Source organism: Chiloscyllium plagiosum, chromosome 19, assembly GCF_004010195.1.
Source record: "Chiloscyllium plagiosum isolate BGI_BamShark_2017 chromosome 19, ASM401019v2, whole genome shotgun sequence".
NCBI lineage: Eukaryota > Metazoa > Chordata > Chondrichthyes > Orectolobiformes > Hemiscylliidae > Chiloscyllium > Chiloscyllium plagiosum.
In genome coordinates, this window is record NC_057728.1 from 23,273,299 (window position 1) to 23,286,164 (window position 12,866).

At 40.7% G+C, this 12,866-nt stretch overlaps 1 protein-coding gene across 10 annotated transcripts in view; it reads right to left on the bottom strand.

The window, feature by feature from the left end:
• The window catches only part of LOC122559589 (voltage-dependent calcium channel subunit alpha-2/delta-4-like), a 483,398-nt gene that overhangs the window by 298,550 nt on the left and 171,982 nt on the right, over positions 1 to 12,866 (bottom strand). For 9 of the 10 annotated variants that reach the window (XM_043709329.1, XM_043709326.1, XM_043709324.1 and 6 more), the window contains 2 exons: positions 5,818 to 5,889; positions 1,130 to 1,191 (listed from right to left, as the gene is read on the bottom strand). In XM_043709329.1, the coding sequence (XP_043565264.1) occupies positions 1,130 to 1,191; positions 5,818 to 5,889 (134 nt within the window). The remainder of the gene's footprint in view (positions 1 to 1,129; positions 1,192 to 5,817; positions 5,890 to 12,866) is intronic. The other variant, XM_043709327.1, reaches the window with a different exon arrangement.

Consider the following 12,866-nt stretch of genomic DNA (forward strand, 5'->3'; position numbering starts at 1 on the left):
TCTCTCCACCCTTCAGGCTCTCTGCCTTTATTCCTGATGAAGGGCTTTTGCTGCTCCTCGGATGCTGCCTGAACTGCTGTGCTCTTCCAGCACCACTAATCCAAAATCTGGTTTCCAGCATCTGCAGTCATTGTTTTTACCCACTATACAATGACCCGTCCTCTCTGTTGTGAAAATAGAAAAAAGCTGTAAACAGTCAGAGTGTGTGGAAATACAGGCTCCTTTTTGGTGAAGAGCCTTCTACAATCATTAATTTTTTTGCTTGCTCAATACCCATCTCCGGCAACTGTCTGAGTGGAGTATGCACATTCTCCTGTGTCTGCGTGGGTTTCCTCCGGGTGCTCCGGTTTCCTCCCACCTTCCAAAGATGTGCAGGTTAGGTGAATTGGCCATGCTAAATTGTCCGTAGTACTAGGTGTATTAGTCAGGGGTAAATGTAGGGGAATGGGACTAGGTGGGTTACTCTTCGGAGGGTCGGTGTGGACTTGTTGGGCCCAAGGGCCTGTTTCCACACTGTAGAGCATCTAATCTAATCTAATAAATACTGCTCACCCTGAGAGTATTCTCTGTGGTTGATGTGAGTATTCTGATAGTTGGGAAATGTGCAGTGGCTGGTAGGTTGCTCAGAGAGAATATTTCAGATTAGTCTATCCTTCTTGCAGATTTTCAATATACTTTCAATATATTTTCAATTAACATTTTGTTTTCTATCCTCCATTGTACTGCCTCAAAGCTCAAAGCTGAATTATGAAAAATAGCAGTAGTAATAATGGCCTTGAATTTGATAAAGTTAGGGAAGAACATACTAGACACCCTCTCTCACTCCACCGCAGTCCAATCTCCTGCCTGTTGCTTTCAAATGAAGCCATCAATAAACATTTGGTTTGACATTTTTGGTCACCAGTCCAACAGATCAGAGTATGAGAGTTGGAGCAGTGTTGAAAAGCAGAGAAGACTTTCCTATGTTTCTTAAATCATTAACACATACTATTGCATTCCATCGTAGTGGGTGGTTAGCCCACATTATTCTCTTTGCTTTTTAAACTAGTTTAAGCTAAAAATATACCTTTATTCATAAGCTACATATTCTAGAAATTAGATAACCACAGAGATGGGAACAGAATGTCACCTGAAAGGCGTGTCATCGATGTGTGTGTAGAAATAGTCATTGGTTAGAAACAAGACACGTTTCTGAAAGAGTAAAAAGAAAGATTTAAGAATAGTTGGATTTTATTGAATATTTTACCAGAGAACTGAAGAGACACACTTATATTTGTTACAACACGGAGACAGATAGCTGAATCAAATCAGGCTTTATGCCTCTTTATTTGAAGTGTCGTAAGATTAAACTGAAGACCCCCAAATAGTCACTGTAATGGTTCCTAGCCAGACTTTTGAATAACCAACCCAATTAATTTCCAGACACCAGTTTCATATTTTAAACAAAAGACTTAACAATTACCTAAATGATTTTCACAATGCAATGTTTCAAGGTATAAATGTGCACTTCTTGGTTGGTTTTCAAAAATGTTGATCAGGGTCACCTTCTCAGTTCACCCAGGCAAAGACAGCAACACCTGTTACTCAGCTTTCTACTCATTCGACTTCCAGAAGCTGGAGCATCAGATTAGACAGGAAACTTTCAAATGTTCATGTTGTCTCAGCATAAACCCAGAACCATTTCTCAGAAAATACAGTTTTAAAAAACAACTTTAATTCTGGTTCTAGCCTGATTAATTGATTCTACCTCAGGCATCAATTACTATTCAGCAACTGCCATCTGTTTGAATGTGGGGTCTTTTCCAGACACGCCAGAATCAATTACCAGATACTGACTTCGATAATAGCCAACTTCTGATGGCTGTTTAAAATAAAATACACTTCTTGGGGTCACTGGGTCTATTAGAAACTTGTTAATCAAGTTTCTGCCTGAAATTAGCCTCCAGGCTGGCCTTACAAACAAACAAAGCTTGTTTGATCTGTTCTTTTCCTTTTATCGCAGGCTGTTCCTAAAGTCCCTCAGTCATTACCAGCTCTTAATACAAAATTGAAAAAAGAATAAAAATAAAAAGAATGAAATATCAGTGAGGGTTCTAACACATTATGTGTTTGAATATGTACAGAAAGCTTTGCACATTAGCTCATTCAGAATATATAGATATCTTGACGTGTTAACCATGTTATCCTCTTATACTTATATAATGTACAAAATCAGCTATGTATGCAATTAGAATGACAGCATCGCACTCTTTATCAATGTGTGTTCTGCTGATCAACTTGTGGCAATCATTCTCGCAGTTGAGGCAAATGGTGTCAATTTGCAATTAATGTAATACTAAGATAGCTTTCCATACCATGGAAATTTGATGTTCTGTTAACTTGTTCTGTCAACAGTGGGTGCCTTATTCAGCAATGATTATAGTGACCTTGTAGTTATAGTACTGCTTCAACAAAGTAAAAGTTGTGAATTTACTGTTACCATGGCAAATCATAAGGTTTAATTCAAGCACTCTGCTCATTTATTGACTTGCATAAGATAACGAAAGTGGTCACATTGTTGTGAAAACCCATTTGGTTTACTAATGTCCTTTAGCAAGGAGAATCTGAAAGTCTATCTGAACTGACTGACATGTGACTCCAGTGTCTCACTCTGACATTAACTTAATATCTGCAGATCAACCAGGATGGGCACACAACACAAGTTTAGCCAGGTAAATTTTAGTGGTATATGCTGATAACCTAGAGATTATGTAAATGCTGTTCACACTTATGGGAGAGAAAATACACTCTAAATGTTTTGCTATTCCTCAGGAGTTTCTTCACAGAAAAAGTAATATTATGGACCAGACCACACACCCTCAAAAATATACTAAGAAGATAGCCTACTCTCCAACTTTTAATTTAAAGGTAAATTAAAGACATTGTGTTCCAGATACAATTCAATTGGTGCAAATACTTAACTTTAAGCAAAATACAACTTATTTTTACACTACAGTTACAATACAGACACAATAAAAAAAGAATTGACTTAAACTGTAACTCTGTTGAAATTCTTAACAAAATAATATACATTATCTACTACTAATTAACTGTTTCATCCCATAAACACATCCTTGGAAAAGGTAAATTCAGTAAAGTAGATTGTTTTGCATGCAATTCTAGCAGCAGGAAGAGAACCCAAGGTTTTAGCTGTAACATATAGAGGAATAAGAGTTTCTACATCCAGTTTCAAGAATCCAGCAACTTCTGAAGGCCACAACTAAAAACCCTGGTTCAGTGGGAGCATGACCCCATCCATTCAGGTAACGTCTATTGTTTCAATTTTTTTAAAAGCCAAGGTTTCACAAGCTGTTTACTTTATTGGCTTTGAACAGTCAACATTGCTACACTGTCTCAACCTTTCTTCACACAAAAAAGGACAAACTACATCTTTTAAAGACATAGTGTTGTCACAATAACCTACTTCAAATGCTTTATCAGGGCCCACATCACTGGTTTTTCACCTTTAAATCAAACTCCAGTGTGAGCCAAACCAAAGCCCATTTGGGACCAATATCTCTCAGATGATTAAACACAGAACAACAACAACAGATCTGTATAAACAAACAAGTTAATGCAACAATTCTATCTTGTGCATCGACATTGCATGCTAAAGTAACTTTTATCATTCGCAACCAAAAATCAGAATTTATCAGTTGGATAAGTTACAATTTGGTGACAGTTACTTCAGACCCCAGACAATGACACAATTGTTAAAGGACATCATGTTCAACCTCTGCTAGTAATCAATCTCCAGCAATTGCTTTCTGTTATATTTTTCAACTTTTGTAACTCCATTAACAAACAATAAAGTGACATCTGATGTATAATCACAATATTATCAATATATCCCTGAAGATGGAAAATCATTGGATACCTGGAAGCTTTAGAAAGCTCTGATCTGCTGCAGATACTATGGTAGTGATCAATTATTCCTGATATAAGGGTAAACTACCAAAGGGCAGAATATTGAAGCAGCTCTCTATTAAGAAGCCCACAAAGTGATAGCTGGTATATATCCCTAGTTCACAATCATATTGATTGGCTGTTATTTCATAAAGTGGGTGGGGTGGTGGAGGAAATAAATGAAGAGATTCTGCCAGTATCAGCAAGTCGGTAATTACAGAAAAATATTGGCAGAAGTCTATAGGTAGGGCACTAAGATGGCCTGCCAGTCATAAATGGTACATGATCTCAAAGAGTAGAAGACATATTATTTCACTTTCACCCTTTAACTCTTGATTGAATCACAACTTAATTTATATTAAATTTGAAGTTCTACTTGCATGGTTTGCTGTATCTGTTAATTACTAATAATAAAAGTTCACATCATTAGGAACAGTAACTGCTGTGTGGTTGCATTAGTCACAGTCCTGCTGTAGGTTAAAAGGAGAAGTGTGTCCAAATCCAGTAGAGAAGAAAAGCAATGAAACTGCAAGGAGACTTGCAGGAAAAACAATGTTAAATTCTTATGTTGGGATAAATCTACAGTTACAAGTGTATAAGGAAAGAAAGTCAGAATTGTTTGGCACAGAAAGGTAAAAAAACACATATATGCCATTCAGAGCATGCAGCAGAGGGAGGTAACTAATCTGAAACAGTTGTCACAAAACTACTCTTTTTTATCGAAAAGCTGTTCCTTGGCTCAAGGAAACTCTGTCCTGGATTTTTTTCAGAGGGGCAATAAACAGGGCTGGGGTCCGATCAGTCTGGTTTGGTACAGAGATGAAAAAGATTTTGAGAGGCCTTTTGTTTATATGTAAACAGATGAGACTTCAGGTCAAAGTGGTCATGTTATAGAAGTGACCTGTGTAATGAAGGGGGAGTGGTCAGCTCTAGCTGAGCTGAGCAGTTTAGCTCAGTCTTGAACTGGGATGTTCAACAGGGAGCTGTGTGGAAATTCTGTCTCTTTTCTGCCCTTCAACTTCAACCTGTAAGCATATGTTCCATTTATACTGGTTTTTAAAGGGGATTTGCTTATTGGGACTATTGTGTATATTCGGAACAGCATAATTAAGTCTAGTTTGATAAGCTGAGTTCTGTCGGGGTTCTTTATTCTGTTCTTTGTGTTTCATTGTGTAATTTTATGAATACATTTTTGTCTGTTTTAAAATCTAGTAGTTAACCTAGCTATCTTACTCTGGGCAATTTTCACTGGACACTTAGCGAAACAAATTGCAAAATTATGGTCTGGGCTGCCTGCTTAAGAATATTTTGAGTGATCTGGCCTAGTCCATAACACAGTGCACATTGTTGTATTGTTAGTCTTATTGTAGTGATGTACTCACAGTTTATACACTCAGTGGGTGTCAATCAGTTAGATGCTTCTCAAATTTGTTGTTTTTGCACTGATTTTTAGAGCTGCAGGTCTGGACACCTTAAGTCTTCAGTGCATAAGATCGCTGGCAATTTATTGTATGTACCTTCATTTCCTCATAAAATCATCTTTGACTTCAACTGTGCTGTGGTTGGGCAAGGAGAACATAAACACAGATTGGGAGAGAAATCACTAAACCCTTAACCAGTCTGCTGGTACTTGTAGCTATTCTTGCCAGGAGATTTGCTCTCATAGTATGCTGCAGATGTTCCAAGATCTGAAATATCCCTGTGTGGAATTGTGAATTGTAAATCAAATTTGACTGAAGTAAATAAAGTCAAGCCTCACTAAACCCTATCTGGTGAGTGCAAGTGCACTTATTATAATTTCCAAAACATGAAGATGACATCACTTTGCATCCAACATAAATAGAACATGATAAAAATAATTGCATCTCTTACCCCATCATCAACAGGTACTTTAACATTCATTGCAAATGATCCAGTTTCACCATTCACCATAGCTGTTCTGAGCTACATATGAAAGAGAAATTGCCAGCAAGTAAGTTACTTCCAGTTTTTAAGAAATTTTATGCACTCCTGAAACCTGCCAAAGTAAATACACGGTTTTGATAAAGATGGTATAAAGTTGGCAGTTGAGGATGTCTGTATGGTTTAACAGCATCACCTCAGAGTGAAGGGAGAACCAGTAAAATAGCTTCAGCATACTTGGAATCTCATGATTCACGAAGGTCACAAAAACATGTAGAATTCACCTTTCACAATTTGGGAGAATGCTACCATGTCTGCAAACAACAGAGAACTATTCTGCTATTTTCAAATATTCATACAGAAAGCTCAATCAAAGAGCTAGGTATTCATGTAAAAGTTGCAATAAATTCCCAAGGAAAAGCAACAGCTTGGGGATGTGCGAAGTTTAAAACAAACAGAAAATGCTCAAAATATTCAGCAAATCAGGCAGTGCAAACAAAAAACACAAAAGGGTAAGTTTGGGATACGATGGAAGCCTGGAAAGATTAAACGTCAGAAGGAACTAATGGCTCAAAAGGAGCGATAATGGGACAAGAAACAAAAGATGAGTCAGGAGCAGAAATGGCAGCTGCAATCGAAAAGGAAAAAAGAAAAAAAGAGTAAGAGTTAAGACTGAAACATGCAATGAAAACTAATAGATTATGGGCAGAAGCTGGAGTGAAACTGTTGAACCTCATATTGAGTTGAGAAGGTTGTAAAATACCTACTTGGAAGTTAAGGTGCTGTTCCTCAAGCTTACATTTAGCCTAAATAGAAATGCAGAGGATCTGAGGACAGAGAGGTCACTATGAGAGAAAGATGGCAAAGTAAAATGACATTGGAAAAAACGGTCATGCTTTTGGACATCAATATTTTGAAAGGCAGTCAATTAATCTCTCCTCAGTGTAGGGCAGGCTTCCTCTTGAGTAATGGATACAGTGTATTAAATTTAATTCAACATATAAATCATTGTTTCAGTTGGAAAGAGTGCTTGGTAACTTGGATGGTGAGGACAGAGAAAATAGAAGTTGTAGAATCGGATGTACTTAGACGGAATAGTTCCATGGGAAGGAGAATGGGATTTAGATGTGATTAAGAAGTGGACCAGGATGACTGGGATGGAGTGGTCCTTAACAAATCCTGAAAAGGAAAGAGAGTGGTTTATGTTCTTGGTGGTGGCACATACCAAAAACCGTGAAAATTGTTTTGTTACATGTTTGGGATTTAACTCTGTTTAGCCACTCAAAATAATCCTACTGAATCCATGCAATTTTCTGCAAGAACACATTACGCATAGCTTGATCTACGGGTATGTTCCCTTCACTTTAGGTTAGAACTTCTGTTCACTTCCAGCTCTCTCCACTTAATCATATGCTCTGATATCATTACTACATCATTATGTATACTTCTGATATTAATGTAATTACTGTTTGCCTCCTCTCTCGCAGGTCAAGACATAAAAGTCAAAGAGTTATACTGCATGGAAACAGACCCTATGGTTCAACTTGTCCAGGCTGATAAAGTTTCCCAAACTAAACTAGACCTTTTTCCCTGCACCTGGCCCATATCACTCTAAGGAAGAAGTGAGGACTGCAGATGCTAGAGAGTCAGAGTCAAAACGTGTGGTGCTAGAAAAGCACAGCAGGTCAGGCAGCATCTGAGGAGCAGGAGAGTCAACATTTCAGGCAGAAGACCCTCATAAGGAATTGTCAGATGCTGCCTGACCTGCTGTGCTTTTCTAGCAGCACATTTTTCAACTCCCCCATATCCCTCGCAACCCTTCCTATTATGTACTTAATCTGCACACTGAGTATGTTTATAGTCTTTTGCTTCCCCAGTGTGCACTTTCAATTTCCAGCACAACGGATGGCTACGGTGAGTCCTCTTCAGCTAGTGGTTCCAGCCTCTGTCTCTAGCTAAAGCCCTAAACATCCATATACCCTTCCATGTTGTCCTTCCCATGAGCCCTTAGGGTTTGCACCTCCCCAGGGTCTCCACCCAACCCATGAGCCAACACCTGCTCACCTTTCTGACCAATTAAGTGACCATGGCAGGTGTGGTCACGCACTCTTCCCTCTTGAAGGCACAGTGATCCCACATGTGGATGCATCCCCTTCTAACGGTATCCCCTTCCCACACATGATTTACCAAACTCTCCTTACAAATACAGTTGCCTCCCTTCACAATTGTCATCCCTCCTATACACATGGAGAAATGAAGAGAATGTACAAATTCCACACATGCAGTCACTCAAGGCTGGAATTGAACCTGGATTCTTGGCACAGTGAGGCAGCAGTGCTAACCATTGTGCCACCACACTTGATGTAGCAGCGCCTTATCAACGGAATTTCGAACCAGGGATCTTGCGTGAATAAGATGAATGTGACAACCACTACTTTATAGAAACACTCATCAATCTCCCCAACAATGTCCTGCTTCACAGACTGGTCACTGTGGAATTACAGACCTGAGGTTGAACCATTCCCTGGACTGCAGAGGAATGGAACACTGACAGAACAGCCTCATTGGATGCCTAATCATTGCCAAACTCCTAGACTGGCATTGGGGGATGCTCTTGACTTATTCTGCCAGAATGCTTGACTGATGTGTGCCTCCATTAGCTTCAGCCAGGACTGCTTTTCTAAAACTTTAAGGCTACCTGCTTGCTATGTGTTTGCTGTGTAAGCTGCTGGCAGATATGTAGGTGCAAAACTGACTTAATACTCTGCCATACAGCAAGATGTTTGCCCGCTTGATAGACTGCTGACCAGCAAAGCAGATTGGCTGGTTGTGTAACTACATTAATTCATGAAAGCATGGATGCTCTGAGCATGCAAGTACAGTATAAGTGAGCAAGAACTAAGAGAGTAAGTGTGCAGGCTTGAGATGAAGTCTAATCCAATCTGTCCCTGCACGCAAAGTGTTCTTGCAGCAGCCTTTCAATGCAAGTTGTTGGTTGCACCGTAATGCACATCTGTGCTTCCTAAGCAGCCTGAGGATTGTGAGGAGTCGGCAATTGTTGGAGGCTTTCTCTCCTTGAGGCCCAGGGAGACCTTACCTACCCTGCTCCTATGGTGGCCCTCCTTGCCACTCCAGCTTAATTCTACTATTCACCTTGGCTGGACAAATTGCTAGTCACCAGATGTCCACTGAAAGACTGGCATATTTGGCTCTTGCATTATTTTTAAAAGGCCACTGTTCATCCAAGCAAGCACTGGTGCTCAAATGTGGCCCTACTCACTGAAAGAGGCTCTTTCTAAAGAAGGCTGAGAAGGGGAAAACGGTGCCGTGATTCTCAGGGAGTGACCTAGAAGCCACAGTGGATGGGCTGATCCAAAGGAGGGCCAACATTTTCCTAGATCACCAGACACTGGCAGTCTAGGTCCAGGCTGCCACTCAGGTTGTGCCATCTCCTTGCACTAGAGAGTCAGCCAACAGTACCGCAACAAGATCATTGATCTTTCCCATTTTACCAGGGTAAGTGCCACACTTCCCTTACTGTTACATCACACTTGCTATCTCTGTTGCTGAACCACCTTTCAAGGCTCATGCACTACCACTATTGCCTGTAATATTGTTGGTAACAACACGTTCAGAAAGTGTGGGACCACAATCTGGTGAGCACCTCACAGTGATGGCTATCCAAGCTAATGGCACTTGAAGGATCCCTGGATGAAATCAATCAGGCATTTCATCCACACATGCAGAGGAAGGAATGGCAACAGCTAGCAAGAATGTGGATGGCAATGCCTTTCACAGCCTAGAGCCTGTGAAATGCAGCAATACTATGCAGATCCAACTGCCTCAAGAGAGAGGTCCAGGAGAGATAGGTTCAGGCACTGCTGGGTACATGTCCACATCTACACTCCATCACTTTAGCTACTGGTCCTTATTATTAAAGGCATGGTGACAGGGAACCTGGCACTCACTCCAGGTGCTCTTTTATCAAAAGGATATACGGTGGTGTCAAGAGGCCCCTCTGGCCTCTCAGAAGTCTCCTCTCAGCAAATTCCAGAGGTGTTGGCCATCACCTCCACCCTGCTTGTCTCCCTCCAACCTTCAGAAGTTGAAGTTGCGGAGGGGCCACTTGCATTTGGCATGTCCATCACCAAGTCTGGGCCACCAGACATAAACACACCTGAGATCACCAACTGAATCTCTAGATCCAATACAGTCCTCCATTGACCTCTGGCAGTCTCCCTCACCCTAGCTGTGGAACCAAGATCTACACTGAGATGTAATGAGCATAAGAAAAGAATCTGAGGGGCATTTGGTGGCACTGGTGACAATGCACTGTTTATAAAGTGTCACATTTCCATAAATGTAAGTAGCTTTGCAATGCATCTGCTTATTTGTGTCTCTGTGTAGCTTTGAATATAATTTTGCCAACACACCTGTCTTCAGTTCCATACAGGATGTCCATGTTAAATACTTGGTGTAGCATATGGAAGCAGGTGCATCTGGGGCAATATGTTTTGCTGACACCATTGACCCTCTAGTCAAACATCTCTCTCATGCATCTGTATATAAAAGTATTGCTGTTTGAACAAAGTAGTCATCAATAGTTGGGGCAGGGATGTATGCACACACAGGGAGCCAATGCATTAGGATCGTCAAGGTTTAGGAACCCTGCAGATTTGGCTCTTGTACAATACATATGTCTGTGTGTAACGTTCTTGCCCTCTAAATAGTCTCACATCAGTGTATCTTGCAACTCCATCCCTCACAGGTCAAGACACTTACCCAACCACTTCCAGCTGTGGTGACTGACATTTTCTTTTCTATTGCATAATTTCAATTTCCAGCACATGGAAGGTGGCACTGAGCTCTCTGTGGGCTATGTATCCCAGCCTTCACCTCTCAGTGTTGGTGAGCCCCTAGATACCCAGATCACCCTCCATAGACTTCAATAGCTTCACACCTCCCCAGTTCTCCACCCCATCATCTATATGAATTTCCACGTGCCCACCTGCCTCTCAGTCCCTGCAGATGAAATGGCCATGCTAGATGTGATTATATATTATCCCTTACCTGAAGCCAGTATACTTCTGAATGGGAACAGAGGCCTGCACCAGCATTATCCTGTTCCTATCCATGCTTTACAATTTCCCAAGCATACAAAATACAGTTGATCATCTCCCCCCAATCCTGAGACCACTGCCCCTAATCCACACAGATAGGTTTCCCAGTCTCCTGTCAGCAACTGCAGCACAATCCTTGTTCCCCTCCATTCCACACTCCCACCCCAGGTTCTCTGGATGGATCGACTGACTGACGATGGCCTACCCCTTATGTAATCTAACTGGACAGCCCTGAATGAGAAGGGTCCAGTGCCCTGACTGAGGTCTGTATATTTCCCTGACTGCACTAGCCCTACTCCCCAAACTCACCACTTTGGAACCACAGGACTAACCCTTACCCACTCCCAGACTAGGTGAATGGACTCCCTAATTGAGGACAGCACAACTAGACCCCTGACTGTGTCCAATCCCATGGACTGATAAGACAGATTGCACTTGCCTTACATTGAGCCCATCGGAACTCCCTGACTGACTGATGTCCCTAGACTAAGGACTGTTGACCAGCAAAGCAATGTGCCTGGTTGTGTGACTGTGTCAATAGGCACTGCAAGGCGTGGCAGGGATGTTGCAAGCATGTATGGAGACTCTCAGTAAGTAAGTGCTAAGAGGGCAAGCTAGAAACCATGAGATGCAGCCTGGTCGAATGTGTGAGCTGGGTTCCTGGGCCTGTGCACAAGAGTGTTTTTGCAGCAGCCTTTCAATTTTTGTTGCTAATGTGTCCTGAAATTCAGGCCTCAACTTTTGAAGCATCAGAAGTGGATCAGAGAGTTGCCATGAGAATCTTGAGGGATTGGCAACTATTGGTTGCTGCTCTCTGTGGCTGAAGGGTGGGTGCAACTGGTGTCCATGGATCATGCCCTCAAATGCTATTTGGTGCTAAGCAATATGGAGGGTCTTCACAGCCAGCAATGAGATTTGTCACTGGGTGCCAATTCTGAATTCCATGGCAAGAATTCTTGGTATCTAATTTGCTCGCAGCAGGTAGCAGAATAGGAAACTGCATATTAATGAGGTGAGATGTGCAGTTAATAAAGTCATTAACAAGCAACAATCCCCCTTAAATGGACAACTCACCATTGCAAAGTGAAAATTTTGCCTAGGCACCCACAGCTTAGTTAAAAGAGGCAGAGAATTGTTCCTAACATCGAGATAGATCTTGGTCTCTCAAGCAATTTTGTCATATTTCTCTCCATATATATATACCTATCGTATTAATGAGAAAATGGAAACCATCCCAAATACCATCGGATGAGAAATAGGCAGTAGGGCATCAGATTATATTCCCATGTGAATAACCCAGGTCATTTAGGTATTAGGATCAGGCATGCCAAAAATGCTAAAACAATTTTATTCACCAGAATTACACAAGAATGTAGTCAGATTTTCAAGGAAATGCCATACATGTCAGGTAATGGAAAGCACAACCCTCATTTAAACCTGTGCCTTTAATTTAATTTCAGCTTTTGAAGATTGAATATGACTCTGAACCAAAGACAGGAATAGGAATCAGTACCTTTGAATGATTATGCCATAATATTACCTGAAGCATTGCTTTTTGGAAAAATTACTGACAAAGTGATAATAGACAAGTGAGTTTAATGTTTTAGAAAATATGGGTTACCCAAAGAAATACAGTCAGATAGCAATCAAATTTTATGTTGCATATATTCAAGGAAATGTTGACCAACTTAGAAAGAAAACAAATTACATTTTCTGCTTATCATCCAAGTTCCAGAAGTAAATGTCCTACTTTGAGGACTATGGCTAGAGATTATTCTTAAGAATGTGTTAATGATTGGGATAAAGGAATTCCTTTGTCACTTTTAAGGATACTCCAAATGAATCTACAAGATTTAATCCTTTTAAATGAACATATTGAAGTGAGGTGAGAATTTTAAT